Source organism: Macaca fascicularis, chromosome 5 (genome assembly GCF_037993035.2).
Source record: "Macaca fascicularis isolate 582-1 chromosome 5, T2T-MFA8v1.1".
Classification (NCBI taxonomy): domain Eukaryota; kingdom Metazoa; phylum Chordata; class Mammalia; order Primates; family Cercopithecidae; genus Macaca; species Macaca fascicularis.
Genome location: NC_088379.1, coordinates 128299153 through 128313136, shown reverse-complemented (window position 1 = coordinate 128313136; position 13984 = coordinate 128299153). Strand labels below are relative to the sequence as shown.

At 37.8% G+C, this 13984-nt stretch overlaps 1 protein-coding gene across 10 annotated transcripts in view; it reads right to left on the bottom strand.

The window, feature by feature from the left end:
- AFG2A (AFG2 AAA ATPase homolog A) overlaps window positions 1-13984 on the bottom strand; it is a 396759-nt gene that overhangs the window by 89995 nt on the left and 292780 nt on the right. For all 10 annotated transcript variants that reach the window (XR_012435051.1, XR_012435054.1, XR_012435050.1 and 7 more), the window contains one exon: window positions 8719-8883. Coding sequence is in view for 5 of the 10 variants with exons in the window: in XM_045391842.3 (XP_045247777.2) it covers window positions 8719-8883 (165 nt within the window). In the remaining 5 variants the exon portion in view is untranslated. The remainder of the gene's footprint in view (window positions 1-8718; window positions 8884-13984) is intronic.

Here is a 13984-nt window from a genome sequence, read left to right as displayed (position 1 = left end):
TATTAATATTCTAGCAATTTATACCAAGTGCTGTACCTCATGGCAGGTTTAAGTTTGCACAAAAGACCTTTTATTAAATTTATTATCATTTTTTATTTCAATAGGTTTTTGGGGAACACATGGTATTTGGTTACATGGATAAGTTCTTTAGTGGTGATTTCTGAGATTTTGGTGCACCCATAACCCAAGCAGTGTACACTGTACCCAGTGTGTAGTCTTTTATCCCTCACTCCTCTCACACCCTTTTCCCTCAGTCCCCAAAGTCCATTGTATCATTCTTATGCCTTTGTATCCTCATAGCTTCGCTCCCACTTATGAGTGAGAATATAAGATGTTTGGGTTTCCATTTCTGAGTTACTTCACTTAGAATAATGGTTGCCAATTCCATCCAGATTGCTGCAAACACCATTATTTCGTTCCTTTTTATGGCTGAGTAGTATTCCATGGTGTATATATATGCCACAATTTCTTTATCCATTGGGCTGGTTCCATATTTTTGCAATTGCGAATTGTGCTGCTATAAACATGCATGTGTAAGTATCTTTGTCATATAATGACTTATTTCCTCTGGGTAGATACCAGTTGTAGGATTGCTGGATCAAATGGTAGTTCTAATTTTAGTTCTTTGAGGAATCTCCACACTGTTTTCCATAGTGGTTGTACTACTTTACATTCCCACCAGCAGTGTAATGATATTTCCTTTTTACCACATGCATGCCCTCATCTATTATTTTTTGATTATGGCTATTCTTATAGGGGTAAGGTGGTACTGCATTGTGGTTTTGATTTTCATTTTCCTGATCATTAGTGATGATGACTATTTTTTCATATGTTTGTTGGCCATTTGTGTATCTTCTACAAAAGACATCTTTAATAGCCCAATTTATTTTTATGCAAGTGCTTATGAGGTAAATCTTAAAGTTACAGAAAGTACTTTATGTATTTGAGATGTAAAATCTCCATTTGTTTAACGAAAATAACTACATAAGGTGCTATGCTAGGCATTGTGAGGGAGACAAAGGTGGATCAGAGAAAAATAAGACACCTTGTACAGATGTAAAGCTTGTATCTACAAAAGGGTGCCCAGCCAAGGGGGGCAAATAGGGCTGAAATGTTGCTCATGCTCTGACAAGCTTTTTGCCCTAACAGAAAGTTGTCACCAAGTGGGGTGAAGGAGCACCTTTTTCTCATTCATGTAATGGTGCTTGGTAGGCTAGCTAGTGGTGGCTTCAGACACAAATGCCACAAATCTTTCAATAACACAAATCTGACCACAATGGTCATCACATTTTTCAATGGTTCTCCCTTGCTGAAAGGAGAAAAGCAAGTTCAGATGATATTCAAGTTCCTTCACATTTAAATCTGACCTACTTTTTCTGCTTCATCCCCTACTACTTCCACATGAAGACTCTTTCTGCCAATCATAGTCAACCTTTAACTGATTTTAGACCACACCATGTTCTTTCATTCATCTCTGCCTTTCCATCTGCTCATCAAAACTCAGAAAAAAAATTCTTCTGGGTATCATCTATCTCATTTAATCCCAGGTAGTGTGAGTTACTCCTCCTCCTTTCTCCTACAGCATTCTGCACATCACTAGATCATGCCACAGAAATACATTATATAGAACTTTGTTATTTATACCTTTCATTCTAAACTGCAAATATTATTCACAATACCTAGGAAATAAAAGAAATTAATTGATAAAAACAAGGTTCCTAACTTTAGGTAGCTTATACTTTTTTGGAGAAGATGAAAACAAGGTAGGTAGAGACAATTACTGTAAGAGAAAAGTGTATAAAAATGGTACAGATATTTCATATCTGCTGTTTAGTTTGCTAAGTCACTATTCACAGGAATTGACAAACTCTTATCAAATATTCAGAGGTGTCAAAGGGAACTATGAAAGTTTCCAAGAATGTTGTGTTGACTCAGAGGCATTAGGAGATCGTGAAGAGTCCTTCAAGTGGAATTGAGAGACCTGCTTTCTGGCCCCAGGTTTGTCACTTATTTGCTGTGGGATCTCAGACAAGCCAATTGCTTTTGCTTGACTTTAGTTCTTTTGCTATAGCACTGCTCTCACAGAGTTAGGGTACTCAAATAGATAAGGTATATGAAAATGTGATTAAAACTAGAAAGTGCCACTTCAGCAAATGTTAAAACTGACATTTTTGGTTGGTAAAATGACTTAGAATCAACACATAAATCTACCACCCATCTAATATTAATGCCCACCAAGTGTGTGTGAGACAACTGCTTTGCCGGACTTTAAGAAGTACAAGAACTGATCTCTGCCCTAGAGAATCTGTTTGGGGAGATGAGGCAGCTGCTCATGTTAAAATAACTACAGAGGCCAGACACAGTGGCTCAGGCCTGTAATCCCAACAGTTTAGGAGGCCGAGGTAGGAGGACTGCTTAGACCAGATATGGTGAGACCCCCCCCAGTGTTTACAAATTTTTTTTAAAAAAATTAGCTGGGCACAGTGGCATGCACCTCTATTCTGAGCTACTCAGGAGGCTCGGGCAGGAGGACCACTTGAGCCCAGGAGTTCAAGGTTGCAGTAAGGTATGATCATGACACTGCACTCCAGCCTGGGCATTAGAATGAGACCCTGTCTCATGCAATGACTCTGATATTTTAGTTTGGGGAATTCTATCACAAGAGACTTCACGTAGGAAGAGTACAGACATTTTAAGTGGCTATAATTGCTCCTTCTGTTTTCACTGTGTGGGAGAAAAAGAGAAGATGTCAGAAGAAATCTGTCTCTAAAAAAATAAAACAACTACAGGAAAAAATATAGTAGCAGCTAAACAAGTGAGACAAAAATAAGTGTAAAAGAGTACAAAAGAATAGGCTATTTCTTGGTGGGGTGGTCATTATGGTTTAATGACAGAGTAGTTATAGTTATTTCAGTAGGTCGTGTAAGGAAAGAATACAGTTGGCCCTTGGTATCCAAGGGCAACTGGTTCCAGGAGCCCCTTAGATACTAAAATCCGAGGATGCTGAAGTCCCTTATATAAAATGGCATAGTATTTGCATATAACCTGTGTGCACATCCTCTTGTATAAGTCATCTCTAGATTACTTATGACACCTGATATAATGTAAATGCTATATAGTTGATATGCTATATTTTCAAATTTGTACTTTTTGTTGTTGTATTGTTATTTTTTATTGTTTCTTTTTTCTGAATATTTTCTATTCTCAGTTGGTTGAATTTGCAGATGGAACCTGCAGATACAGGGCACTAAGTATTTTGAAATTCTGGGGCATAGATACAGAATTTTAGTGTAAAGACACAAGAAAGAATACAGAGATAGCAAAGAAGATCTCAAGTAAAAATAGTAGACCACTTGGTGATAGCAGCATGTTTTCATAGGGCAGTTTCTGATTAGGCAGGAAAAATAGGTTGCAGACAGTCCCCAACCCTTTTGGCACCAGGGGCTGGTTTTGTGGAAGACAATTTTTCCACAAATGGGGTGAGGTATGGTTTCGGAATGAAACTGTTCTCAGGCATTAGATTCTCATAGGGAGCACACAACCTAGATCGCCCACATGCATAGTTCACAATAGGGCTCGTGCTCCTAAGAGAGTCTAACGCCACTGTTGATCTAACAGGAGGCAGAGCTCAGGCTGTAATGCTCACTTGCCTGCCACTCACTCACGCTGTGCGGTACTAGTACTGGTCCACGGCCAGGAGGTTGGGGGACCCCTGGCCTATAGGAGGGTGCTAAGTACTGTGGTGCTCTGCTTCACTTTGGAGACAAATACACTGCTGCTAGCTGCTTTCTAACAATAATAAGTAGAGAGCTTAAGACCAGGTCAAATGGTCCTTCCTTAGAATCCTTATTCCCATCTCAGATGTGTTGTTTGACTGGTCAGATGAACAATCTATGCCAGATTCTAATGCAATGACTCTGATATTTTAGTTTGGGGAATACTATCACAAGAGACTTCGCGTAGGAAGAGTACAGACATTTTAAGTGGCTATAATTGCTCCTTCTGTTTTCACTGTGTGGGAGAAAAAGAGAAGATGTCAGAAGAAACGTTAATCAGTGAGATAGAAAAGTAATTTAAGGCTCTCCTTTTATTAGCTATAATAGCTCAAGCATAGTGAATAGGACCCTTCTTGAATTAATGAGGCAAACTAGAAGGTGATTTTTTTTAATGTCAAGCTGGTGTGAAGATCTTGTGCTATTATTAGACCCAGGAAGGCATAGACTACAAAACAGAATTCAGGGCCTGACGGATCATTAAAAAATAAAATAAATAGACTAAGTTTACATGAAGTTAAAGCTTTTTGAAAACTCAGTGTGAAATGTATTTAACTCCAATGAATTGCTTTAAAAAGATTTTCTAGAGCTAGATTCATAAGATTATAATAAAAAAACGACTATAGTAAGCACATTTTACATTTTAAAGAAAAGGAGGTGTTTTTTTGCTCCTGACTGCCACATCATGAGTTGCATGCCTGCTCCCAGGACGGGCCTGTCCCAATCGGCTCTTCCCTGTCACCGCAGTGTCCCCACTTGGCTGAAGCTGGCCTCTGAAGATGGAAGGGAGGAGATTTACAAACTGGCCAAGAAGGGCCTGACTCCCTCACAAATCGGCAATCCCAGGGGATTCACTGAAAGGAGGATAATATCCAAATGCAAATAAAAATTCAACCCCACTTTTACAGATATCCGTCTTTGGCCTATGTCAGCAAATTCCGATACACAGAATAAATTATGCATCTTACTCATCACCTATGTTCCCAAGCATAGGGCACATGGGGTAATGAGCCCAGTTATTGCCTTTTTTGTAAACATATTTATGACAGTTGATTTCCTGTTAGAGATAAAACTCTTCCAAAAGTAACTGGGATAATTTGATAAAAGACACATGAATAAATGAGGTGGAATTGCTACAAATAACTTAAAAAACAAAAATCAAGCAAAAGAAAACAATAGTGATAACCAAAAAGACTGACTTTCTCCTGAGAGAAACTCCCAGCTGCTTTTAAATGGCACATGTTTTTTCATTAACTGAGAGCTACAGCCAAGAAGCCAGGACAATGAGGGCCACAGCCACAGGGACAATGAGTGGCAGGTGGCAGAGATGGCTGAAAGATGCAACCTGCTTCAGTCTCCCCTCAGAGGCTGCTCCCTAACGGCTGTATTCCCCTTCCAGCTGGTGACAGACTTCCTCTTGAGAGTCTCCTGAGGCTTACAAAAGTGCTTCAATTCTCTGTATAGCCTCTCCACAGAGGAAAAATGGAGTAACTTTGAGCAGAAGGAGCTATTTCAAACACTGAGCTCATCTAAGCTTTTATAGAACAGTGCTGATTGGGCAAAATAAATAACCAAGTGAAAAGAAAATAATTTTTTAAAGTAACCTCTTCTCATCCCAGTCATTAAAAGTACCAGTAGTGGGCATGGAGGCTCATGCCTGTAATCTCAGGACTTTGGGAGGCCGAGGAGGGCGGATCACCTGAGATCAGGAGTTCAAGACCAGCCTGGCCAATGTGGTGAAACTCCGTCTCTACTAAAAATGCAAAAATTAGCTGGGCGTGGTGGCAGGTGCCTGTAATCCCAGCCACTTGGGAGGCTGAGGCAGGAGAATTGCTTGAACCCAGGAGGCGGAGGCTGCAGTGAGCCAAGATTGCGTCACTGCACCCTTGTCTGGGAGACAAGGGCGAAACTCTGTCTCAAAAAAAAGGTACCAGTATCATCTCCATCTTAATCATCCTCTATAACTTTTTTACTAAAAATAAAAAATGCTCACTACACTTCAACATTTTGTTTCTAAAAAACAATTAGAGTGCCAGGAATTTCCTTGTCTCTGGCTTTCCTGCCCAAATTCTTGTTCATATAGCTAATAGTATTCAGTTAAATAAAATTAATTTTATATAATCTTGAATATAATATACTATTCTCTTGTGAGGACAATTAATTGATAGTAGTTTCATTTTTATACCCAAAGTGGCCAAAGAGACACTCCAACTCTGAGAAAATGGCTATGTCTACAGTAGGGAGTTAGAGGGCTCCTCTTGTAACAAATGAGAACTGAGATCTATTTTTCCTAAATCTAATTTAAAAATCTTTTTTCCCCACAGTTTATCAAGTGCTTGTTAAACATGCGCCATATAGAAGGTTCTGTATGAAGACAGAGAAACAGAGAGAGATGAAACCTTTTATCGTAAGCATTATTTAACCTGTCCTAAATCTCCTGTTTATTAACTTTAAGACTTTTAAAGAAATAATAATAATTTTCCTAAAACAACTGTGTGAACTGCCTAACTATTCAGACCAGACCAAACCAAACCAAACCAAACCAAACCAAACCAAACCAAACAAAACCAAACCAAACAAAACCAAACCAAAACCCTCAACAGGGAACAAACCTGCCTCATCCAAATTAGAAACCACAGAAGTACTAAGACGTAGCTGTTAGCAAAATTTCTATGAGTTGTAATAGTATACTAATTATAAATAGGACCACAATGGGATCCCCTCCCCAACCCAAGCATTATGGAACACAAAAATATAATTTGAGGAAAGAGAATTTTCTGCTACTTTTCCTGTGACGATTTTCAGAAGATCTCATATAAAATTAATCACAAATGTGCTTACATGTTAGATCAAATAAGAAGTGTACTATATAAGAATTAGCAAGCCAGTACAATAATTGCTGGCATCAAATAAGGTTTTTTTTCCTTTTAGCCAGACAGAATCTCACTGGGTTTTATTTTTGTTTTGCACTTCGATGTTACTACCATGAATTACTTAAAAGTGAGAAAGGCACATTTATATCTTGCTAACTGCTCTTCCAGTTCACTCAAGTGAGAGATTTATGGTTTCTTCATCTTCCTCTTGCTGTTTCCTGCAAATTGCCATATCCTCATACATGATGCCAGCCCTTGTCTCAAATCAAAAACTGAATTCTAGAAATGTTGGAGCAGTCAGTTAACCATAACTCCATGTTCATTTTAACTTTATGGATGGTCATAAAGATCATTGTTTCAGAGGAGTTAAAGGTGAGAGCACTTCAACTGCTTCTCAAGCTACTTTCCCCATGGCTTTTTATTCCCGTGGACTTGAAAAATATAAAGGAGGAAAATCAAATACAAATGCTCCTCAACTTATGACGGGGCTATGTTCTGGTAAACCCATCATTAGTGGAACATGTCTGAGTCGAAAATGCATATATGTGTTTTTTTGACTTACAATATTTTTGACATTATTTTCAACTTAAGATGAATTTATCCAGATATAGCTGTATTGTAAGTTGAGGAGTGTAACGAGTGTGTACCACTTTTGCACCATTGTAAAGCCCCAAAATCTTGTCAAACTGTCGTAAGTTGGGGACTGTCTATATCTATATCTACGGTTCTTGGGGCAAAACAATGAACAGATCTGGGATTTATTTTGGCTGCTGTTATTAGCTATGACTGCATGATACACTAAGTCCAGTTCCAAATAGACTCTCCGAGTACCATTAATGATCTGTCATATGGTAATCTCTTCGGTGTTTACATAAGACGAATGAAAACAATAGCAAGCAAAACAGAATGTGGAGTCCTAGCCTATTGAGTAATTCAGAAAAAAAATAATCTGTAACCTTGTACTTAAAAAAATATTAGTTTCCATTACAAGTCCACATCATTGGTGTGACAGATGCTATTTCTGTGTCGAGGTACATAGTTGGTCCTTTCCTTAAGAAATGCAGGTGGCTCAAGCCTGTAATCCCAGCACTTTGGGAGGCCGAGGCGGGCGGATCACAAGGTCAGGAGATCGAGACCACAGTGAAACCCTGTCTCTACTAAAAATACAAAAAATTAGCCGGGCGCGGTGGCGGGCGCATGTAGTCCCAGCTACTCAGGAGGCTGAGGCAGGAGAATGGCGGGAACCCGGGAGGCGGAGCTTGCAGTGAGCCGAGATCGCGCCACTGCACTCCAGCCTGGGCAACGGCGTGAGACTCCGTCTCAAAAAAAAAAAAAAAAAAAAAAAAAAAGAAATGCAGGTAGAAAAGTTGCACAATTACTTCATGGAATTTTATTTGGTAAATAAAAATAGCTTAAGTAAAGAGTTGGCAAGGAGAGAAAAAATGTTTATCTGTCATACATAAAAGTCATTTTTATATTTTCACAGAGGTCTTCCCGTTCTTGTCAAGAGTTTATCTTCAGAGGTAAGGGCATAAGGTCCCTTTCACTGTGAGAGAATCTTTAATACAAAATTAGACTGAGATAACTTGCCAAAATGATAAAAAGATGATAATGATACAGTCTCTTTGCTTTGCCCTTTATACTCATGATATTCTAATTTCATTTCTATGCTCTCCACGAGGAAACAGCAGGGAAGGTAGTAGTATCATTTTCATTTGATGGGTAAAGAAAGCAAAGTTAGAGAAGTGTGTGATTGGTTAGAAACTGCTGTATTAAGAAACCCATTGGAAGAATCTACTTCCAGTCTAGTGTTCTTCTCACTATATTATGCGATTCCTCTGAAGACTACATTTTGAGAAATAATAGGAGCAAGTAAAAAACAATTGTGATATAATAGAAGCCACGAAAAGTGCAATTTAACTTAGTGACTATGTCATGTAATGCACTTCCTGTTTCAAGATTTCTTAGTATATGGTCATTTAAAACACCTCACGGCAAGCAATTTATTTTGCTTACTGACCTCAAGCCACTGCTTTCCTCCCACCAACGTATTTTGACGCGAACTATCTTACCTCTGCTCCTGAGTATGCATCAGTTTGAAGGATGAGTTCATCCAGGTCAACTTCATTACTGACAGGCATGGAGTGAAACTGCAGCTTAAATATTTCCCTTCTTGTTGCTGCATCCGGTAAAGGCACATAGATGATTCTATCAATTCTTCCAGGTCGCATCAAAGCCTATAAAGAAAATGAGGCAACATGAATTAACCGGGCTCAGAACTGACATTCCACCTCAAGGATACCTAGGGAAAGATGTCTGGAATTTCACGAACAATCCACTATTATCCATAATTGGTAAATAAAACAAGTACCAGAGATTGCATAACCTGTCACAGATACAAACAATGTCAAGAGTACTTTTGAAAATAGAAGGCTAGGCGCGGTGGCTCACGCCTGTAATCCCAGCACTTTGGGAGGCTGAGGTGGGTGGATCAGGAGGTCAGGGGTTCAAGACCAGCTTGGCCAACATGATGAAATCCTGTCTTTACTAAAAATACAAAAAAAAAAAAAAAAAATTAGCCAGGCGTGGTGATGGGCGCCTGTAATCCCAGCTACTTGGGAGGCTAAGGCACAGAACTGCTTGAACCCGGGAGGTAGAGGTTGCAGTGAACCAAGATTGCCCCACTGCACTCCAGCCTTGGTGACAGAGCAAGACTCTGTCTCAAAAAAAAAAAAAAAAAAAAAAAAAAAAAAAAGAGAGAAGCAATATTTATGGGAGGGTTTCCGTTCTCAGCAATTATCAGGTGAATAAAAGATTACTATTCTCTTTTCAAAAATGTGCAAATAATTTCCACTCATTATATCGAAAGGAATTTTTTTTTGTAACTTCCTTAAATAACTATTAAAATATGGTTTAAGGACAGGCATGATGGCTCACCCCTGTAATCCCAGCACTTTGTGTTTTTTTTGTTTGTTTTTTTTCTTTTTGAGACAGAATCTCATCTGCCACCCGGGCTGGAGTGCAGTCTTGGCTCACTGCAAGATTCTCCTGCCTCAGCCTCCCTAGAAGCTGGGACTACAGGCACATGCCACCATGCCTGGATAATTTTTATATTTTTAGTAGAGATGGGGTTTCACTATGATGACCAGGCACGTCTCGAACTCCTGACCTCAGGAGTTTGATCCTCCTGCCTCGGCCTCCCAGAGTGCTGGGATTACAGGCGTGAGCCACCATGCCCAGCCAATCTCAGCACTTTGGAAGGGCAAGGAGGGCGGATTGCTTGAGTCCAGGAGTTCGAGACCAGCCTGGGCAACATGACAAAACACCATCTCTACAAAAGAATACAAAAATTAGCTGGGCACGGTGGTGCATGCCTGTAGTCCCAGCCACTCAGGAGGCTAAGGTGAGAGGATCACTGGAGCCCAGGAGGCAGAGGTTGCAGTGAGCCGAGATAGCACTACTGCACTCCAGTCTGGGTGACAGAGTGAGATTCCATTAAAAAAAAATCTGTATCTATATCTATATCTATATCTATATCTATATCTCTGCATCTATAGCTGGGCTAAGCTGTTAGCTGTTTCGGAGATACCTCAAAATAGCACAGTTGTAATAAGAGAATACTTCTACAGCTGAATGCAGTCAAATGAGCCTTCCTAATATTTTACTAGAGGCTAATGCCTACATTATTTTATAGCTAGTTAATTCACTTATTCAGAAAAATTTGGTGAGCATGTATTACATACCAGACATTGCTCTTGGTAATAGGAGAAAGCATGAACAAGATACGTACAATTGACTATTGTGATGGTTATACATATCTGTGAATATACTAAAAATCAATGAATTAAATATTTCAAATAGTGAATTTTACGATACGTGAATTATCTCAAAGTGGTTGAAAAGAGGTATGTGTCTAAAATCTCTCTGTGTATCTACAGAAGGAATGTGGCAAGTTTTAGCAACTTTTAAAAAGAACAAAGTGGAAAATCTTACACTACTTGACTTCAAAATTTATAATGCTAAAGAAACAAGATAGCATGAGAGTATCTAGAGGATAAAGATACAGAGAAATAAAATAGAAAAAGGAAGTCCATATTGATTTTAAGGCACCAACAAGGAAATTATCTTAGGAAATGGTACTGTGAATACTAGAAGTCCATATGAAAAAAATGAACACTGACCCTTACCTCACAGCATACTGAAAAATAAACTTGAAATATATGAGTTAAAACTATAAAACTTCTAGAAGTATAAAAAAAAATGGATAAACTGGTCTTTACAAAAATCAAAACAAAATTTCTCTTCAAAAGTACCTTTAGAAAATAAAAAGACAAGTCACAGACTGGGATAAAATATTCACAATATGCATATTTGACAAAGGGCTTGTATCCAAACTATATAAAGAATCCTCACAATTCAATAATAGAAAAATAAACAACCCAAAGTAACTGAACTAAAAATTTGAACATACTTGCTAACCATACAGCTTCCTTTGTGAAGTAAGTATGTGAAAAGATACTTAACATCATTAGTTATCAGATCAATGCGAATTTAAACCACAGTGAGATACCATTACATTATCATAAGAATGATGAAAATTAAAGACACTAACAATAACAAAGACCGATCAAGGACACGGAGCAGCTAGAACTTACATACACTGTTAATAGGAATATAAAATAGTACAACCACTTTGGAAAGCTATTTGTCAGCTTCTTAAGAAGTTAAACCTAACAACCTAATTATTTCACTCCTAGGTAGTTACCTAAGAAGAAAAAACCCATATCTACACAAAGACTTATATATGGAAGTTCACAGATTTTCCTCTACCTCCTGCGCTCAAGTGATCCTCTCTTCTCAGCCTCCCAGGTAGCTGGAATCACAGGTGTGCACCACCATGCCCAGCTTTTTTTTTTTTTTTTTTTTTTTTTTTGAGGTGGCGCTTCACTCTTGTTGCTCAGGCTGGAGTGCAATGGTGCAATCTCTGCTCACTGCAACCTCCGCCTCCTGGGTTCAAGCGATTCTCCCACCTAAGCCTCCCAAGTAGCTGGGATTATAGGTGCCCACCACCATGCCTGGCTAATTTTTTGTATTTTTATTAGAGATGGGGTTTTGCCATATTGGCCGGGCTGGTCTCAAACTCTTGACCTCAGGTGATCCGCCTGCCACGGCCTCCCAAAGTGCTGGGATTACAGGCTTGAGCCACTGCACCTGGCCCCAGCTATTTCTTTTGTATTTTCAGTAAAGATGGGGTCTTGCCATGTTGCTCAGGTTGGTCTCAAATGCTTACGTCCAAGTGATCCACCCACCTTGGCCTCCTAAAGTGCTGAGATTACAGGTGTGAGCCACTGTGCCTGGCCCACAGCAGCTTTATTCACAATAGCTAAAATTGTAAACAACCCAAATGAGTGAATAGTCAAAATATATAATGGAATACTACTCAACAATAGAAAGGAAATAATGAACACTGAACAATGTGCATGAGTCTCATCATGCTGAGTCAAATAGAACAGACATAAAATAGTACATACTGCATTTATATAAAATATTTACAAAGTCTAATCTGATCTATAGTAGCAAAAAGCAGACTAGTGGTTGACTGCAACCTGAGGAAGAGGGAAAGATGGACTGCAAAGGGACAAAAGCAATCTTTTGAAGGTGATGGGGATGTTCTGCACCTTAATTGCAGACATGGTTTCACAGGTCTACACATGTCTAAATTAATTGACTTGTACATATAAGTTGACACAATTATTGTATGTAAGCTGAAACTAAATAAAAAGGATTAATAAAGAGTAGTAACTTGCATTTGTTAGACTCCCAGTATTTATAAATCAGTAAATTTAAAGGGGAATAAAGGTATTTTCAAATTTCTCAGTCTGGAAAGATTATCTTCTTTGACTAAGGAGTTTGGGAAAAATCACATAAGAAGTCATGTAAGAGAAAGACTACTTATTTAACGAGCTGTGACAGATCAATTTCTATGATTTAGCCATCAATTTGGTGACATATATTACAACCATTTCACAATCTCATAGTTAATTTGTTTTGTTTTTGTTTGTTTGTTGTTTTGTTTTAATGTACTTCACCATGTTCATAGTTAGAGTTCCAAATAGACTGTTAAAATACATGGGGTCAAGACCATCATATCTCATACCAGTGCTTTATAAAATACTTGAGTGAACGTTAACAAATGTAGGGTTTTCTTGTTAAATAAATTCGGAGAACACTGTGTAGAAACAAAATAAAAGGTTTGTATAGGTTTCTATATGAAGGAATTTTTGTAACTTACATTAATGGGTAATAAAAATATCCAGGAGAAACCTATGGTAGTATGTAAAAATTCTATTTTAAATTCCCAAACTCTAATCATGGAACATCTCAAAAACTAATACTCCTTTTCCACTTTGGAAAATGCTGTTGTATACTTTTTATATATGTTATGATACCTAGAAGAGGGTGATTGTCTACCAAATATCTATCAATCAATTCTTAACTTATACACAAATTAGCTGGCAAACATTCAATTAGGAAAAATCATAAAATAAATATATTTCCCTTGCCTAAAAATGAGTGTTTTAATTCTTTGCAGACAATTCTATACACCTAACATTAATTCATTAAATCTAAATCATGCATAATTAGTTTTCTTAAAATGTATTTTATCAAAGAATTCAAAACTCTATTTCAATCATGGAAATCACTTCTTTCTATCTAAAACAAATACAGGACTCAGGAAATAAAGATGATTTCAGTAAATACATATTTACAAAATTGAAAATGTTATCTAAGACAAATAACATTAATATTTATATAGTGCTTAAGCATCTATGAAGCATCTTCCACATACTGTAGCTCATTTAATATTCCCCCAAATTTTGGGAATTAGATATTATTATATCCTTATTAAGACAAAGAAAATGAGGCTCAAGGTCATATAATAACTTACAGAAACTGGGCTGAAATCTGGGGTTTCTAAATGTTGAATCAGTCCTTTTTAATTTTACTATTTTGACACTACAGGATACTCATTATTGATGAACAAACAAAATTCTCTTTCTGAAATACAACTAACAAAGTTAAACAATTCTCTTATCAAAAAAATTATTAAGCATCTACTATGTGCCAGACTGATTTACTTGCTTGGGATAAAGCCGTGGAGAGCTTGGTTCGTTTTTTAAAGTTGAAGTTGTCCTTTTCACCCTACTGGAGTAACAATTCTAGGCTATTTTAAAATTTCCTTTCTAATAGTTGAAAGAACACAGCAAAGGATATAGAGCATACATGTCAGCTAAGTCACTGGAACACTCAGCATACATCTGTGTGTGCTTATTTATT